The following is a 16,228-nucleotide window of genomic DNA, read 5'->3' as shown; positions in this document are numbered from 1 at the left end:
TTCTCTAAGTCCCATTAGTTTTGAACCAGGAAAATTGTTTAAGATTTGGATTCGCAGTTCTCCAAGCATCCACTACATTATTATTCAAGCAAAAATTAAGAAGGTTATGATTAGGGTGAGAGGTATTAAATTTGGGCAGAAAGCGATCTAACGCTTCATCCATAACCATGTTGAAATCTCCTCCTATAATCAGATTATCAGTTGGGTAAACCAGTTTTAACTCAAATAGAGAATTAGAAATTTCAGTGAATAATTTGTTGTTTAGAGGAAAACTGTGGTAACCATACACATTGAATAAAATGAACAAAACATCATTAATGTTGATAACAACTGAAGCCCCATGGCCATTTGAATCGGTTTCTACCTTAATAATTTTGCCAGGCAGGTTGTGGAACAGTATTGCCACTCCTGCAGAATGTGTAGAAGCATGGCTGAAGATGATATTGTCCCCCCATTCACTCATCCAGAACTTCACGTCATCAAGGCTGGAATGCGCTTCTTGCAAAAATATACAGTATGAGTTTTTGTTTTTGCAAAAAAGAAAAAGCTTTTCTTTTGATTGAGTTACGGAGACCCCTTGCATTTAAAGAAATACAGGAAAAAGACGATCTCACTGAGAACATTTAACTGATAGAAACAAACAAATAAAATAAATGTGAAATAAGAAGATAAACAGTCAAATGGAAAATATGTAATCGTACTCTAATGAACACAAAACAATGTCTCTCTCAAACAGAGCACTGTAACGATATCTCGCTCAACAGCACAAACATAACAAAACATCCCGCTTACACCTCTTACCAACACAAAAGGAAGATGAGTGCATTCGAGGTTGTTGAGATCAACCGTCCTTGAAAGTCCGGGTGCCCTCTGTAGCCATAGGGACCACGGTAGTAGGCCCTCTTCCCTGCGGCTCTAGCCTCACTGATCCTCGGCCATAGTGCAGCGCGGGCTTCGTGATCTTCCTTAGATAAATCTTCGGTAAACTTTATTCCCCTGAGTTTACAGACATCCGAGACTTTGGAGGAACGCCAGAACTTGTCTCTGTGTTTCCGCATGCAGAACTGAGTGATCACCTGCCTGGATTTATCCTTCATTTTGGGGCCAACGCAGTGGACTGTATCCACGATGTCTTCAAGTTTGTGCTGCAGGTGAGGTCCAATTTCAGCTAACAGGGAAACGACTTCTCTTCGGATATCTTCACCTGCGGTTTCTTTCATTCCGATTACTCTGAGGTTCCATCATCTTTTGTAGCGTTTGAGCTCCGACGTGTGGCTTATCAAGTCTGCGTGCGATGCGACAACGGAGGCGAGTTGTTTTTCGAACAAGTTTATTTTAGTTTTACAGTCCTTTATTTCCACCGTGTTGAATTCCACAGCTTTTGTCAGGCTGATGATCATTAGACTGTTCTCAGTGATCTTAAGCCCCGGGTATACTTCACTTTCCGCGCCCGGACACGTCACGCACGCAGTTGCGTCCGCGCGTCTTTCAAAGTATACTATAACCAAGGATGTGCACGGATGACAGAGTTCGACACATGCGCAGTGCAATTTTTTTCTATACTATTACCAGACAACCGGACATTCGCTGGGCAGGATTGGAGAAGAAAAATTGTGCAGCCACCATTGCAACATAGTTCAGAAGATACACCAAGAGAACAGGTATCAAAAACGATGGAGAAGGTATGCTTATGCGTTTACTCGTCTTGTTTTTGAATAGTTCTTTACACACTCTTCTTCGACGACTGCACATTGTGCTCAGTACTGTGTGTATTGCCACCTAGTGGACTCTTCTTTCCTGCTTGTGCATGCGCTGTTGCACGCGCACCGTCCGTGCGGTCTCAAAATTTGGGCTGCACGCGGACGGGGTGTGCGGCCGGCTGCGAGCCCTCAGTCATGCGGACGGTGCACGAACGCAGACAGCTGAAGTATACCCGGGCTTTATGCTCAATGCTGCTCAGCTTCCCATCTTGTAGATCAAATCTGGCAACTATAGTTTCCAGAAGAGCGGCATTGGAAATCTCAGGGTTTTCGTCACCCTTCTGTTTCTTAGCCTGGACTTTAGTTGGAGTGTTCTGCAAGGAGGAAGATTCTTTTTGTTTCTATTTATGATCGACGTGGTCGGCTTCCATGACGTATTCATGTTCGGCAAGAGCACCCAAAGTTTTTAGAGGCATCCCTTTTTGTCCTGGAATGACTAATTTCGGGTGATTGGAAGCTTTTTTTGTTGACAAAGTCCAATACTCGCTGATACACAACAATTAGGATGATTAAAAGCTGAATGTTGACATAAAAATCAAGATTTGCTGGAGAGCAAAGAAATATGCTTGGCCCGCCATCTTGTTCCCTCGGCTCACATCTCTCTCTTCAACAAGCTGGCGCGCATGTGACGTCAGCATCCATCACTGAAATGCATAACATTTATAAATTAAACTTGAACAACATTATTTCTGTCCAAGCAGGTTTAACAAGTATACAAATTCAGAAACACTTTACAAATATTGCATTGCACACTTAATACCCGTTTAACGAACAGCATCAACCATCCGCATTTTATTATATGAACAAACACATACTTAAACAATATTTATGAAAATAATGATTGTGACTTACCTAATGCAATAAAACAGTTCAAACATCCATTTAGAAAAATAAATGAAGATGGGTAAGATTATTAATAGCCGCACATGTGGCTCACATCTCTCTTCAACGAGCTGCTGGCGCGCATGTGACGTCAGCACCCATCGACACGTTTCTTTTACTTATTTTCGTCCGTCACGAAAACAAAATAATAATTATAAAAATAATAAAAAATAAAATACAAATATGCCTGAACATTTTATGCATTAGGAAAGAGGAAAAAAAATACATAAAAATACATAGGAACAACCTCAATTAACTGGGTGGATTACATATGTGTACGTGGTGGGCGTGGCTTCCCACATAACGTCACGCGTAGAACTGGCGCAGCGCAGCTCAGCCTTTAGTCTGTCGCTAGGATACCGTGGACGCTCCCAGTTCCCGAGTTACTGAATTGGATATTTGTTTATTTTTGAGTTATTGAGCGGATGAGTTATTATGGCAAAATCACCGAATGAAACGGTAGGAATTCGTGTCACGTGTCAACACTGCTCTAGAAACCATTGCAGCAGTAATAATGTTAACAGACCGAATGTGTTTTAGGACTAGCAGCAGTTTGTTCCTGTAGTCAGAGTCCAAGAGTCTCGATATCCAGGTCATTTCAATCTTCTCAGCTTAGTTTTTATAGTAAAACTCGCACATCACAGTAAAAACTAACAGGTCTCAGTCACCAACACGTTTGTAACTCACTGCTTCAAACGGCAAAAGCTTTTAAAACTTCCAAACTTAAAACCGCTTGCTTTCTCAAGATAAGACAATTAACATGACAATTAATAAGAGACAACTAATATGACAACTAATTTGCTCAGACATAGCGGGAAAATGGCAGAGATTCATTTGTAATATATTTAGATATGAATTTAGCATTTACAAGACGATGATACATATAATTCATCATATAATTAGGGCAAATAAATGTAATTAGTTGCTCATTTAGTTTCAGCTCAAGACAGAAAATCAAGCAGCCTTATGTTCTTTAATTATTTTTTTTTTTTAAATGGTCGAGCGAGAACAATACGGTCTCATCATTATTTCCCTGTTAATTGTGTGACAGGTAACGATGGCAGCGCCGCCTTCCTCTGGACGCTGGACCTGCAACGATCAAACCCTGAGCCTGGAGTTCATCAGGTCATCTGTCACTGCTCGGGTTCACGAGTCTGCGTTTCTTTTATTTCATTGAGGAAAAAAGTCGCACAAGCAAAATCAGTAATTCAGATTTTATTTGTTTACAGCTTTGAAGCTCAAGAAGAGAAGAAAAAGCAGAAAAATCCAAAATCATCTGCATACCAAGAGCGAATCAGACAGTATCTGGAGAAGTGGCAAAAGTACTGTTTACTGACATCAGCCCGTATGGCAGACATCAGGAAATAATTATGGCTTAATAATTTGATTCTCCTGGTCAGTATGCAGGACTTTGATTTGTTATTCTGAGCCACTGATTTACTCTGTTTCATGTTTTCAAAGGAACACTGCGACACCCGCTCAACTGGACGCCTTCAAGAACTCAATAAAACGCTCACAAAAGGCACATGTCACAATTCAGGATGTTAAATGTAGGTCCATGTACTGATACACAATGAAAAACTGCTAAGATGATTTGATTTAATGTGTGATGTGTTGCAGTGGCAGCGGTCTGTCTGCTGCAGGAGAACGAGGGCTATCCCATACCTCCACGCTTCTTAACGCTGCTCAAGTACGTTCTTAGGTTTATTTTAATCTATTTAAGGATTATATTTTCATATTCTTTATTCTTAATATTTACTGATTTCCTCTTCTTTATTTTGTCTATTATATTCACTTCTTAGTTACACTTAAATGAAATTCAAACCTCTTTTGTTAAAATATCTGCAGGAGCAAAGAGATGGATGTGTTTCTTGCCAATCTCCTGCTCTACTTCTCCTGCTTCTTTGAGAAGAAAACTCTGGAGAAAAAACCAAAGTCTCTCATGGGGTGAGTAGGCATGTGACGGTATCAAATTTTCATGTTGCGATTAATTGCTGAAGCTTTTATCACGGTATACGGTATTATCACGATATTGAAATAAGTTGCAAAAAAGTGTTGTCAAAGAAGGAATTCTTTTTTTGTTAATGTTGGTTAAAAAAAACAACTGATCATTGTTAGTTTTAGATCGGGTCCATTGAATAATAGTTACAACTTTTGATTTTAGTAAAGTTATTAAACGTTAACTAAGAATAATAAATGCTTTATAAGTATTTTTCATTTTCAGTTTGGTAATAATGAATTAACATGTTAACTAATGAAGCCGTATGTCACTAAAGGTGATGATACACGGGGCAACTTTTTGAGCAATGTTGCTTGAGCACTTTCCCATTGAGAATGGGCAACAAGTTTCTATCTGGATACTTTAGATCGGTTGTGGGCAATTTTTTAGATCCTCCAATCAGAATGCTAGCAGCCGATCACGTGACCGGGTTGGACATTTCAGAAAATTTCAAACAAGATGGCGGGCTCTCAGCGGCAGTGGAGCGAGGAAAAGGCGCGTCTACTTGTTTCTTTTTATGCTGGTAAGTTGTCATATGTCAACCCAAAACAGAGAATTTATCTCATTTAATGCTTAAAATATCAACAGATGTCTAATTTAATGTGTCCAGGCTGTAATTTAGGCTGTTTTTAGTTAACGTAATGCCGTTAGCTAATCACCGCACCATAGACTTTCTATGGGATTTAGTTAACCTGAGGTGATTTTGCTACATAGTTACGTGACTTGTCTGTAATTCACTTGTAACAGTGGTTTTCAAACTGGGTAACTTAACGTTACGTGAGGTGTCAGAAGGGGTACACGAACAAAATGCTGATTTTTGCCGTTCATTTAATTCTACTCTACCTTAAAATAACATTAAAACTGAACATGCATTTCTAGCAGGTAAAATACATATTTAATCAAATTACCACATCTTTCGCGATCAAAACTGACTGCATCCACACAAGCAGCATCCATATGATAGGTTGCGTGCAGTCTACAGATCGCGCAAAATTACCTTTGTAAAAGTGGGTATTTAACAAATATAAACAGACTGTGCATAGAGATCGATTTAAGATTCAAACTCTCTTCGATACAATACATACCTTATGTGAGTTTTTGTTTTTAATGGTGATCGTACAAGCAAGAATGCAATGTATCCCGAATATTCACACGATTGCAAATGTGACATTGATTTTATACAAATTGCAACAAATTAAAGGGTAATATTAAGCATTGTTAATTTTAAACGCAGTATTGTCAGTATTTTTGCAGCGCACAGCAGTGTTTCGTGAACGAAGCTGCGGCTTTGAATCGTGAATCATGAGAGTAAATGATTCACTGATTCATTCATAAATAAAGCCAGTTGCTTCGTTACTGAATGAATGAATGAATGGCTCACTCAAAAAGACAGTGACTTGCCGACACCTACTGGTGGTTTTAATTTAATATTTTGTTTTACCATCATTGCATATTTCTCTCTGAAATAAATAATGCTTTAAATAAAAAAATCAATAAAGGTAAAAAAATGCACTGGAAAAATTGATTTAAGACATTGCATTCTCTTGTCAGCTTACTGCTCCATTTGTGTTGAAGTAGCTGCAGTACTCTTCTCTCACTTCTTTTGCTTGCAAAGATGAATTTCTGTCTGAGGAAGCTGCAATAGCTGCTTTTGTTATTATTACAGCCTTGGAAGGCTCCAGTGCAATTGCTTGGTGAAAAACTCTAAATCTGTTTGCCAAGATTCCAAAAACATTCTCAATGCAACGACGTGCACAAGAGAGCCTGTAGTTAAAGATTCTCTTGCTGTTATCCAGTTGTGTCCTTGGGTATGGCTTCAAACCAAAGGCCTCATCTGCCACGACAACATAAGGGACAGGGCTTACACACTTGGCCCAAACTCCCCCGTCACTAACTCTGCCATTTGTCCCTACATTGATGTAAATAAATTTCAGGTCTGCATCTACTAGAGCCATGAGAACTATTGAGTTGAAACCTTTGTAATTATAGTAATGAGATCTTGAATTTGGTGGAGGATAGATGTTGACATGCTTGCCATCTAAAGCACCGATGCAATGTGGGAAGTTCCACCTTTCCTCAAATCTTCTGTGGATGGTACTTTGAGGTAATTCTGTTGCAACGCCTTGTAAAGAGCATCACAGCTCTCGACTACAATCCTGGAAATACTGTGCCTACTAACCCGGAATATATATTCCAGAGAGGAGAAGGTCTGTCCTGTGGCCAAGTACCTCAATGTAATTGCCAATCTCTCCCCAGCAGGTATTGCCTCCCTCATCATTGTGTCCTGCCTTCTTATTGATGGTTCCTCCAGGCTCAAAAGATTGCTGAATGTGTTTTGCCCCATTCTTAACCAGTTTCTGTAGCCAGGGGGATCTTCGTCAGCCAGCTCTCTCTCTTCTGGCCCATGTCCTTTTTTTCTTTTTTGCTGAGATGAATTAAATGAAAAGGTTACCTATTATTTTGATAACATGTTATGACAGTTTTTATATATATAAATGTTATATATATTTTATATATATATATATATATATAAATAAATGTGTGTGTGTATATGTATATATATATATATATATATATATATATATATATATATATATATATATATAATTTAATTTCCATAACATAATGTCATTTAGCCTCTAGTTATATAGGCTACTAGCATTTTGAAAGCTGACACATAAAAAAGATGGAATCTATGCATATAATAAGAGTTAATTTATGTAATAATTATAGCAAATTATATTTTAACCAGAGTATATATAGTTTTGTGCTATATGTTATACTTACTAAATTAAAATAATTGTTGAAGCCAAAATAACAGTGACAGCTTCAAAGGTTTCAGCGTCCATCTTTGTGTTGTCCGTCTCCGTGGCAATAGATTTGCTCCTCTCTGATTGGTTGCTGCCAACTGTCCGTTGCCCTAATTAGTTGCCCTGTGTCTCATCAGGTTGCCGGTTGATGGCAACATTGCTCAAAAAGTTGCCCCGTGTATCATCACCTTAAGTGTTACTGAACAATAACAAATAATCTGAACATTTCTAATCATTAGGGCATGTTGTAGTCCAGATTAAAATATAAAAATGTTTAAGTTTGAAAATAAATAATCTATCAAGTGAAGTATTAAGTATTTCGTGCTGTGATGAACAACATTGAGATTAGAAAAAAACTGAATGTATGTAGCGCAAGCTGCTTTGTTTACGGGGTTTCCGGGGTAACCGCTCATTTCTGCTGTTCCATCAGCGCCCTCTGCTGTCAGAGAGTGAACTTTCATTCAGCGCGTCTCCTTCACTCGTTCAGTCATGTGCTTCTCGTGCACGCTGGGCTTGTTTACATCTGAGCGCGTGTCCCTTTGACGCAGAATACAGCGGTGTTGTGCATTTTATGTGGTTGATGGGGAAAGTATTCTTAAAATGCATTATAAAAATGTAAATAATTCGTAATAAATAATTATTCACAGTATTTTGAAGTGCCCACGATAACAATATTTTGCATATTCATTATCGTGATATATCATATTACCGAATATCAGCACATGTCTAGGGGTGAGTTTGAGTCACCTGAAAAAGCATGACATTACGATAGGAACACAATAAAGGTGTGTACGCAGCCTAACGCTGTTCTGTTACAGAGAGGACAGCGACACCGAGCGGAGGATGGCGGCGGACACGTGTGATCTGGCACAGAAGCAGCTCGCCCTCTCGTACTCCAGCCTGCTGCTGGGAGAAGCTCCCTCTCAACAGCATCTCGTGGCTTGTGACAGGTCAGGACAGACACATGATGTGTGAGTCAGCCTCAGTGAACCATGTGATGAATGAAGGCCTGATTTTTGCCAACAGGTTCAAGGTGTCGTCCACTCACAGTGACATTCAGCTAGATGAGGTTTGTGCTATTCAACTAATATACAGCATGTGATTCCTGAAGATGTTAAAGCAAAACTTTTATGTTCTTTGTAGGGGAATTTTACAGTTAAAGACTCAAAAGACCAGATATGATGAATGAAGAAACGGAGTCAAAGTTTTAAAGAAATAATAAATTGAAGTAAATTTTAATGAAGAATAGTTTGAGTTCTTGGCTGCTCTGTGCACATTCACGTTTCCACAGCAATTATAATCCACTAATAAGTCCACTAACTACGTCAATACTTAGGTAAAAATTATTCTGCTTGGCTAAGAAAAAATAGACAAGATTAGGAATCTTCCACACATGGACAGATAGTCAGAAGCATATCTCCATTTGTCAGGATGCTGATGAGGGGACCCTGGATTTAGGTACTGGAGGTCCTGTTGGTCATGACATGACGTCTTCAGGTCTCCGGCCAAATGCCATCTGTCCACTGATACCAATACAGGACCTACACACAGAACACTAGTATATAGAAACACATGATTCACAGCTTCTTCAAGGCTGAAGTTGGCCCAGGCTCCAACTATAAACAGGAAAGTTTCTCAAAACATACTGATAAGTTGTACTTTTCTCTCAGTAAAAGGTACAGACAATATTTAAAATTATTTTCTAGTGTTTGAAAAAGAAAATAAATGCTTTACCATAAGTTGAAGTCATTCAAATATAATATTTAGCAAGATAAATGTTAATAACTCTAAAGATATGTATTTAAGCAGCAGTGGATTCCAGAATAACCCTAACACTAACCCAACTTGAATATCAGTAGTTTCCCAGCATGACGTCAGTGTGTTTTCTGTGTCTCAGTGTCTCTACAGTTTTTACAGCTATGCTGTATGGGTGACCTTTGAGAGGCGGGACCTGAAGGTCATCCAGCAGGAGATTGGTCGCTTGTTCCGCTCAGACAGCTTTAACCCCGCCCTGAATGAACCAGGTGATCAGTCTGAGTCTACGGAGCCTGATCGAACAGCACTGAACAACAGGTGGGAAAGCGCCACAGTCCTCTTGGTGCAAACTGGAAGAAAACTTGGTATAATTAAAATTGAATGATGTTTGACTAGTAATCTGAAATTGCTCAGTAAGTTTATATAATTTAAAATGATATATTTTTAATTAAAATATTGTATTATTTTCATTATATATTTATTTTTATATATGTTATTTAATTATTTTATATTATATGATTTTATATCTTTCTTTTTAATAAATTTTAAAGAAGTCTGAAAAACACAAGCATTAATTTCTGAAAATAAAAATAAAAATAGTAATATTTGAGTCTTTTAATCGCCAAAGCCTAGTACAAGCCAGACTTTAAAGATGTGTGATACACATTTATACTAAATGTTATTTATTATGCATATGAATGAAGAGGTTTTAGGGGTTTGTGAGGTGTTGGAAGTAACTTTATCAACTTCTGTGTGTAAGCAACTGCAAGTGAACATCTGTATCTGTCACTCTCTGTTTCCTGACCTTTAACCCAGGAAGTCAGAGCGGCGTCCGGCTCTGAACAAGATTCTAACCCAGTGTTCGCCTCTGATGGTCTCTCTGCTGCCCACTCCACAAGAAAACGCCCCGCACCTGTTTGGGGGCTTCAGACGTGGTAAACGGCCCCCGACTGAAGGCTGTGATTCAGAGGCTCTGATGGAGGAGCTGAAACAGCAGCTTAAGTCTCTCAGGTAATAATAAAAAGCATATTATGTGTCTGTTTCGCTTTGTTTCTAATAGTCTCTGTTGCCTGATTGTATTTACTTTCTTTTGCCTTTAGCTTTGGCATTCTTGGAAAGCCTTTGAGCCAATTCAGCTCGAAGACACTGAAGCCTCAGGAAGGCCAGAGTGAAGATGAGGAAGATGAGGGTGATGAGGGTAATGACGGCGAGGTGGTGGACCCTGACCCACAAGTACACATCAGGAGTAGGAAAACCTCTGTCACGGGCCAAAGATCACTGACCACAGCTACAGACGGACACATCCGCTCTAGGCGCGATGACTTAGCCTCCAGAGCAACCACTGAGGCATTGTCCTCAGACACCGAATAAACACAAAGTTCTGTCGTGATGGCGCAGGCTGATACAGTTGGTCTTTAACTCGATCTGTTTGCAATCACATCATTTTCTATAGGGCACAGCTGATTGGTTCCTGCTGTATCAGTAGCCAGTTAGCTTGCTGCTCAACATTCAAATACTTGCCTATCGTTTGCTGTAGCAGTTGATGTACCCTTTCAGAAACCCTCCACCTTCCCCAGCTCCAGCTCCAGCTCTGCTACAGGTAATTCATGTATGCTATAATGTACAGCAGCAGCATGGGATACACTGGATGATTTTTGGCTGTCCAGACGAAAGATTGACATCGTGAAACAATCGTGGTGATTTCTGTGACCGTGGCTCTTAATCGGTGGTCCTATATCGTACAGTGAGAGAGGTTCAAAGACGGACGTTTTCCCGGTCTTGAGACCAAAGATAGCCTATGATAGTGTGTGTTTGTTTCTAACACCTACATCTACTGACCAGCCAATGAAAACGCAACATGAAATCAAAGCGACATGGTGCTAAATCTTAACACTGCTTACCTCAAGCTCTTTTCCCTTCTTCTTTAGCCGCTTCCTTTTTATTTTCAGCACAAATAAAAACTACAACTGCCAAAGTGTGATTCGACATGGTGTTTTGTTTACCACTAGCGCATGCTAATCACTTTTTATTCTTCTATAGAAACTTGCATCGTAGTCTACGAGTCAACAGGTGTCATCATCGCACGTCTACATGCATGTCGTACCCAAGTTTAGTGGATCCATGTCTCACAGTGTGATAAAGTAACAATCTTATAGGATTGCTGCCCACAGCAGTGTCAAGTGTGTACTAGGAAAGTTCCATACTTGTTTAGCAGCAGCAGCAGAGCAAACACATTAACATTGTCATATTTGTTACCAAGTCAAACTCTCAGAGAGTTGTCATGACAGAAATGCAATACTTCAGTCAAAGTGCCTTTTGTGTTTTTATATCTTTTTCACTCAGATATTCAGCAAAATAGAGAAGAAAAGACTAGTGCAATGTCCAATTCATGCAGAGTTTAAGAAATCAAAAGCAGGATTATTTATTGTCTGACACTGTTTACTACGCCAAGCTCTCTCGCATTTGTTCATTAGGGCGGGACATTGCATTGAGAATTCACTTAGACTGATCTGGTTCCAGCAGGTAGCTTCACAGTTAACGGCTCATTATAGTGCCGTCATTACAGTTGAACGTACATGCCTAAAGAAATGCATTTGTTTTTAAATCCTTTATGAATTTGGCACATAATGTGTGCTATAATGGGAAATCCAAATAAACAACACTGTCCAATAGCGACACCGCAGGTAAAGTTACAGCAGGAGTCGCATCTCTCTTGCCTCCCCTGAGCCCACTGAGTTTTAAAGGGAACCATGGTGTTAAAACTTGTATAGCTTAAAGCGGAACTCAGTAAGATTTGTGAAGCTCCCCCTACAGGTTCCTTCAGTGAATCACACTGTCGTAAATACTCCAAGCGCAGCTCTGGACTACAATGACTACAACGCTCACCAGCGCAGTAGTTTTGCAAATACAGTACAAGAAAGAGGAGGTGGGTAATTTGCAAATACAGTACACTCGATGGAGGTGGGTAATTTTCGAAATTGTCTTATAAAGTCATAATATTTACATTGTTTTTGAATTACCGTAAAGCATTTTGTCAGTCTCGCGTGAACGTGAACATGAGGCGAGATTGTGTCGGGTCGGCGCAGCTCAATTTGCAAGTGCTGTTTTCTGGCGCAGACATTTTGTTTGTGCGTTCTATAATTCTAATATATGTATTAATTTTATTGTCATCTTGCACATGAATCTGCTTTTTTATAGCATTTTCTATGCTATAATTTCTATAGTAAAATACATATGTGATATCTTGTTATATAATTAGCATTATAAAAGCAATATAATTCTTATACCCTGTTAATAAAACAGTCAAGAGTTCAGGGTAAATGTGATGGTGTTACGAGCCCCTGCTCTTTCTTTTGTTTGTTTTCTTTTCCCTTTCTGAGCATAGTTGCCAATTGGATGGGGGCGGAGCCTGATTATCTCCAACACCTGTGGCTGCTGGTGGCACTCCACTTGGGCCTACCTCAAGAAACCTGTTGTTGGTGGTTTTGGAGTTTGTTTTTGTACAGGATGGTGAGATCTGTTTGTTTAGTTGTATTAGAATAGTGGGAAAGCATAGGTAAGTAAGCTGACCCGGAAGATTTTTTTGTGTTTGTTGTTTTACCTCGGGAGTGAGGAAAGTTTGTAGCTTAGATTAGTTAGCTCACCGGTCCTGATTTGAGTTTTGTTGTTTTGTTTTTGTTTTCTTTGTTTGTTATAGTTTTGATACTTTTACTGCCAATAAATTTGATCTTTTTTTTGCCCTGGCCATTGCGAATCTTGTTTATAATTTCTTTTGAACGGCTTCTTATGTTGGTCCCTAATCTGGGTCGTAACAGATGGTAAGTTAATCTTGCTTTCTGGAATACCTGCCGGATGAATAAAACTGAAACTGGTGTCAGATTAATTAACGACAGGGAAACTAATGAGCAGGAACACATGGAAACAGAGGACTGAACCAAAACACTGAAACTAAACAAAACACAAGCATAAACATGACAAAGACTTTATGAGGAAGGAATTTTGAGGAATGTTAGGACGATATTAACCCTCTGATTGCCAACATTCTTTTGGGGGAAAAGGTGAGTTTCAACGGAGAACAATAAGCAGTTTGCTGGGAGTAAGATGTAGGGAGACCTGAATAAGTACTCAAACTTCACTGGATGATGACTGCTCAAAACATCTCCAGACACACTTACAACGAATGCAAAAAACAACCTAACCTAGCTGTGAGACATGTAGTGGAGCAAAAGTATAATATTTTCCTCTGCGATATAATGGAGTAAATGTATAAAGTTGCATTAAATAAATACTTTAAATTAGGCTCCAGTTCTCACTAAATAATTATTAACAAGGACTTTTGCATCAATAAACTGTTATTAATAAACAGATCACGAGACAGTATTTTTAAGAAATCCTTAATGACTAGAAAAATAGCAGGTGCATTTGAAGTGTTTTAACTAATCATCTTGTAATGAATGTCATTTCAATTTTACTCTCTGAGTATGAATTATCATATGTAGTAAAAGACAACAATACTCAAGCACTGTAAAAGGTTTTTACCACAAACTCAACTGACTGTCTCCTCTCCTGTATGATTTCTTCAGACCTTAGAACTGTACATGATTTATGAGCTTACAACTTTTGACCTCCTAACTGAAATCCTTTCCACAAATTGATCATAGAAATAACAACAGTATAAATCAAAATGAATAACATGGTTTTCTCTTAGTTTTCTCTAAATTTGATTGAAAGACGATTTGGTCTTAAAGGATTAGTCCACTTTTAAATAAACTTTTCCTGATAATTTACTCACCCCCATGTCATCCAAGATGTTCATGTCTTTCTTGGAGACAAAAAATGAAGGTTTTTGAGGAAAACATTCCAGGATTTTTCTCCTTATAGTTGACTTCAATGGCCTCCAAACGGTTGAAGATCAAAATTACAGTTTCAGTGCAGCTTCAAAGACCTTTAAACGATACCAGACGAGGAATAAGGGTCTTATCTAGAGAAACCATCACTAATTTTTGAAAAAAATACAACTGTATATGCTTTATAAACACAAAATATCACCTTGAACGTACTTCCGCTTACCACATTCTTCAAAACGCTTACACTGTATGTCCTACGCCTTCCCTGTTATATTTACAGAAAAAAACAAAACTGGCGCCATGTTCGTTCCGTAAGTAGACAAAACTTTTCTTCAAGCATGATACAGAGATGAGAGATGGTTACAACTACACAGGTGAAAAAAGTGCACTAAAATACACTTTATTTCAGTACAATTAGTACACTACCATGTACTTAAAGTGCTCTATTTTAGTGTGGCTCATATTGTCACAGAGTCAGTTCCCTCTCACAACACATTGTCACCGGATCTCCACGCTCCACCCACTCGTTCCCAATCACCAGAGTACTGATCAGCACCTGCAGCACTATAAGAACACTTACTCCCTGCACTTCAGTGTCTGTTTTTACATACCTCTCCGCCGATGTTACCGTGGTTTCACACCTTCGTCTGGTCCTGTGTTCTCTCATCGAATCTGAACTGAATCTGAAAGAACTCTGTTAATGTTCAGCTAAGTGACTTTACTCAACATGCTCATATCAACCAATTATTCACCTGTGTTGTTCCTGTGTTCGTGCCTCTGTCTATCAATAAACAGCCTGTTGTATACTTACCCTCTTGTTCCCGTTTGTGTCTGACACATATAGGCCAATATCACTTTTAAATACGGATGCAAAAATTATTGCTAACCCTTTGGGAATGAGACTTGAGAAGGTCCTGCCTTTGTTGGTACATTCAGACCAGAATGGCTTTGTTGAGAACTGTCAAGGGTTCCACAATGTTAGGAGGGTGCATGCCGGGGTTGAATGTCTGGTACATGCCGGGGATGACACCCCTGATACGGCCATCCTGTCGCTCGATGCCAAAAAGTTGACTTGAAAGGCCATATTTGATGGAGGAGCTTGCGTGGTTTGGTTTGGGTGACAATTTCTGTAGATGGATGGAACTTCTATTAGTTGATTCTACTGCAAAGGTACTCACTAACAACCATGTCTCGCAGTACTAGCCACTCCGCATTTTCACTGGGCACAATTTTGCTGTTGGGAAATTAAATTTTATATGACAAAAGTTGACTTTGGTATGCTAAAACTGCTTGATTTTGAGTCATTTTACTTGAGTAGCTAGATTTAAAACCCTTTCAAACTTCCAAATGCAGATTGACCACCAAAATCAAGACTAGGCCTGCATGGCATATCAGCTGGTATGTACGGGTGTGGGTAATATGACCATAATATGATAAATTTAGTTATTTATTTAATTTTTGTTGAGCTAAAAAGAACAAAGAAGCAAATTACAAATACAATAGTAAATTAAATAGCCTTTTTTTCAGATACAGTAGGTTTAACATTTATTTATCATCTTTTGTTGTTTGATTAACATTAATGATAGACAGGTATTTATTTGGGCTGCTGAATGCATGGACGTAATATACTGACACATATCCAGTTTTTACCAGCCTGTTTATGTCCACTTAAGCCATAACCAACTGTATTCATGCGAGATACTGCACATGATGGACATCTGTGTGTGTGTATTTGACTAGATCTGATCGATCGCGTGCGCGACCGAGAGTGCTTCTGTTGTGTGTCATTCAGCACGATTCCGTCTATCCCGCCTTCGCTAACTGCAAGTTAATAGATAACAAATTGTGATCGTATTGTAATTTTGTGCTACTTTCAGTTTGGCTACCTTTGATTATTATGTAGGCTGAAATTATATTCAGAAATCTACCCACATTTGGCGGGTTGACGGGTGTTAATGTCAAGCCCTGCTCGCAACCATTGAAATTAAGTCGCGGATCCCGACAAGGCTCACCGCTTTCGCCTCTACTCTGATACCGTTGTATTTTTGTCAGAGCTTAAAAATCTATACCTTCCTGTTTAAAGCTTATTGGCCTGTTTGGTGATTTTTCTGGTTTTAAGGTAAATAAGGATAAGTCATCAATTATAGTTATAGTTAGTAATTACAGTAATTGAGT

The 16,228-nt window shown here is 38.9% G+C and overlaps 1 protein-coding gene across 1 annotated transcript; it reads left to right on the top strand.

Annotated features, from left to right (window-relative positions):
• Positions 1-3,699: 3,699 nt before the first annotated feature.
• On the top strand, positions 3,700-10,837 carry LOC137012202 (protein phosphatase 1 regulatory subunit 36). The gene is made up of 10 exons (XM_067375343.1): positions 3,700-3,767; positions 3,872-3,964; positions 4,104-4,192; positions 4,263-4,332; positions 4,491-4,589; positions 8,270-8,401; positions 8,478-8,520; positions 9,349-9,524; positions 10,023-10,217; positions 10,307-10,837. The coding sequence occupies exons 1-10, from the start codon at positions 3,700-3,702 to the stop codon at positions 10,575-10,577; spliced, it is 1,236 nt and encodes a 411-aa protein (XP_067231444.1). The 3' UTR covers positions 10,578-10,837.
• Positions 10,838-16,228: the final 5,391 nt, after the last annotated feature.

Source organism: Chanodichthys erythropterus, chromosome 22 (genome assembly GCF_024489055.1).
Source record: "Chanodichthys erythropterus isolate Z2021 chromosome 22, ASM2448905v1, whole genome shotgun sequence".
NCBI classification, from domain to species: domain Eukaryota; kingdom Metazoa; phylum Chordata; class Actinopteri; order Cypriniformes; family Xenocyprididae; genus Chanodichthys; species Chanodichthys erythropterus.
Note: the sequence above shows the minus strand (reverse complement) of the source record. Positions and strands in the feature narration are given on the sequence as shown.